At 49.8% G+C, this 1,411-nt stretch overlaps 1 protein-coding gene across 1 annotated transcript; it reads right to left on the reverse strand.

Annotated features, from left to right (window-relative positions):
- Window positions 1-62: 62 nt before the first annotated feature.
- On the reverse strand, window positions 63-1,196 carry LOC104870346 (GTPase IMAP family member 6-like). The gene is given in 1 exon segment (XM_019209346.2): window positions 63-1,196. A coding segment is annotated over 1 exon segment (804 nt). The 5' UTR covers window positions 1,119-1,196; the 3' UTR covers window positions 63-314.
- Between the last annotated feature and the right edge of the window lie 215 nt (window positions 1,197-1,411).

The following is a 1,411-nucleotide window of genomic DNA, read 5'->3' on the forward strand; positions in this document are numbered from 1 at the left end:
GGCCTGCCCTCAGGAAGCTTTGGTTCTATGAGAGTATAGACACAAATCCCAAGAGTTGTAATGTTGGTGAGGTAGAAGGTCACATATGCAGATAGCGGGCTGTTGGGATATGGTGGAAGGAGAGCCCAGTGCTCTAGAAGAAGCAGTGGAGAGCTGGTATATGAGCCAGGCACCTGAATTGAGAGCCCCAACCCTCTGCCACACTACTGTGACCTGGGGACTTGGGCAGTGCTCTAGGAGTATGAACAAAGTCCATAGTAGGGCTGGACATGGGGATGCAGGGACTGAGCAATTTCCTGCTCATGTGCATGGACTCAGATAGACATCGTCCCCAAGATGCATTTGTAAGTCTTCTCAGATTCCTCCTGGATTTTGGACAAGACTTCCAGCCAAGAGTCTTTGTTGAGCACCTCTTCGGAATCTTGCTCCTGGGTCATATGTCTTTCCCGGACTTCTTGGCACAGAACCTTCTGCTGGGAGTATTAGTAAGCCCTGTTGCTGTAACAGTGACCTTCATTTTCCCACTGGATCCATTCAACCTTATTCATGAGGTCCTGCAGCTGGGCCTCCTTCTCCACCCACTTCGCCCTGTTGTTGAAGCCACAGTGGCGCCGCTCACAGAGCACATCCAGCTTGGCAAGGCTCTGGTTGTCAGTCTCTCTCATGTATTTATCCAAGGGTTCATCAGCTAGATCTTCCTTCCGGGTAAACACTAAGATGGTGTAAGCCAGGATCCCCTCTCCAAAGATCTCCTGGAGACGCTTGACAGCCTGTTGATCCTGTTCTGTAAAGCGGCCCATCTGTGTCACCAGAAGCACTGCGTGAGGCCCTGGGGAGGAGAAGGCTATGACTTGGCAGATCTCCTTAGCCGCTATTTCTGACTGGACCTGAGAGGACAGAATATCTGGAGTGTCAATCACCTCAAGTTCCTTTCCATCCCACTCTCGCCTCCCTTTCTGGAAAGCCATGGTCACTGGTTTAGCACTGAGTTTAGACTCAAATACTTCCCTGCCAAGGATGGTGTTTCCTGTTGCACTTTTCCCACTTCCTGTTTTCCCCACCAGAATGAGCCTCAGTCTCCTTGGGGTGAGTTCTTTCTCTGTCAGACCTGGAAACATCAAAAAAAAAAAAGCAGGGGGAACTGGTATTAGAACCCAAACCACTCCACTTATCAGATGCTATGCTCCTGGGTGTGCTCCATTATCTTAGGGGCTCCATTACCCTGAGACCTCTCATGGGTTCACATTCTTAGTCTACATCCTTTAAAGTGGGGCTGAGCAGTCATACCCAGAGGAATATCAGCCATCACTGAGAGAGGAGATTTGGAGATGCCAAACAGACTCTGGAAACCTAAGGCCAAAACTTTTAGATATTCCTGTGGCTGCACAGCAGATGCCAAAACCCAGAACAG

This window comes from Fukomys damarensis, unplaced genomic scaffold (assembly GCF_012274545.1).
Source record: "Fukomys damarensis isolate Sample0158 unplaced genomic scaffold, DMR_v1.0_HiC HiC_scaffold_22962, whole genome shotgun sequence".
Classification (NCBI taxonomy): Eukaryota; Metazoa; Chordata; class Mammalia; order Rodentia; family Bathyergidae; genus Fukomys; species Fukomys damarensis.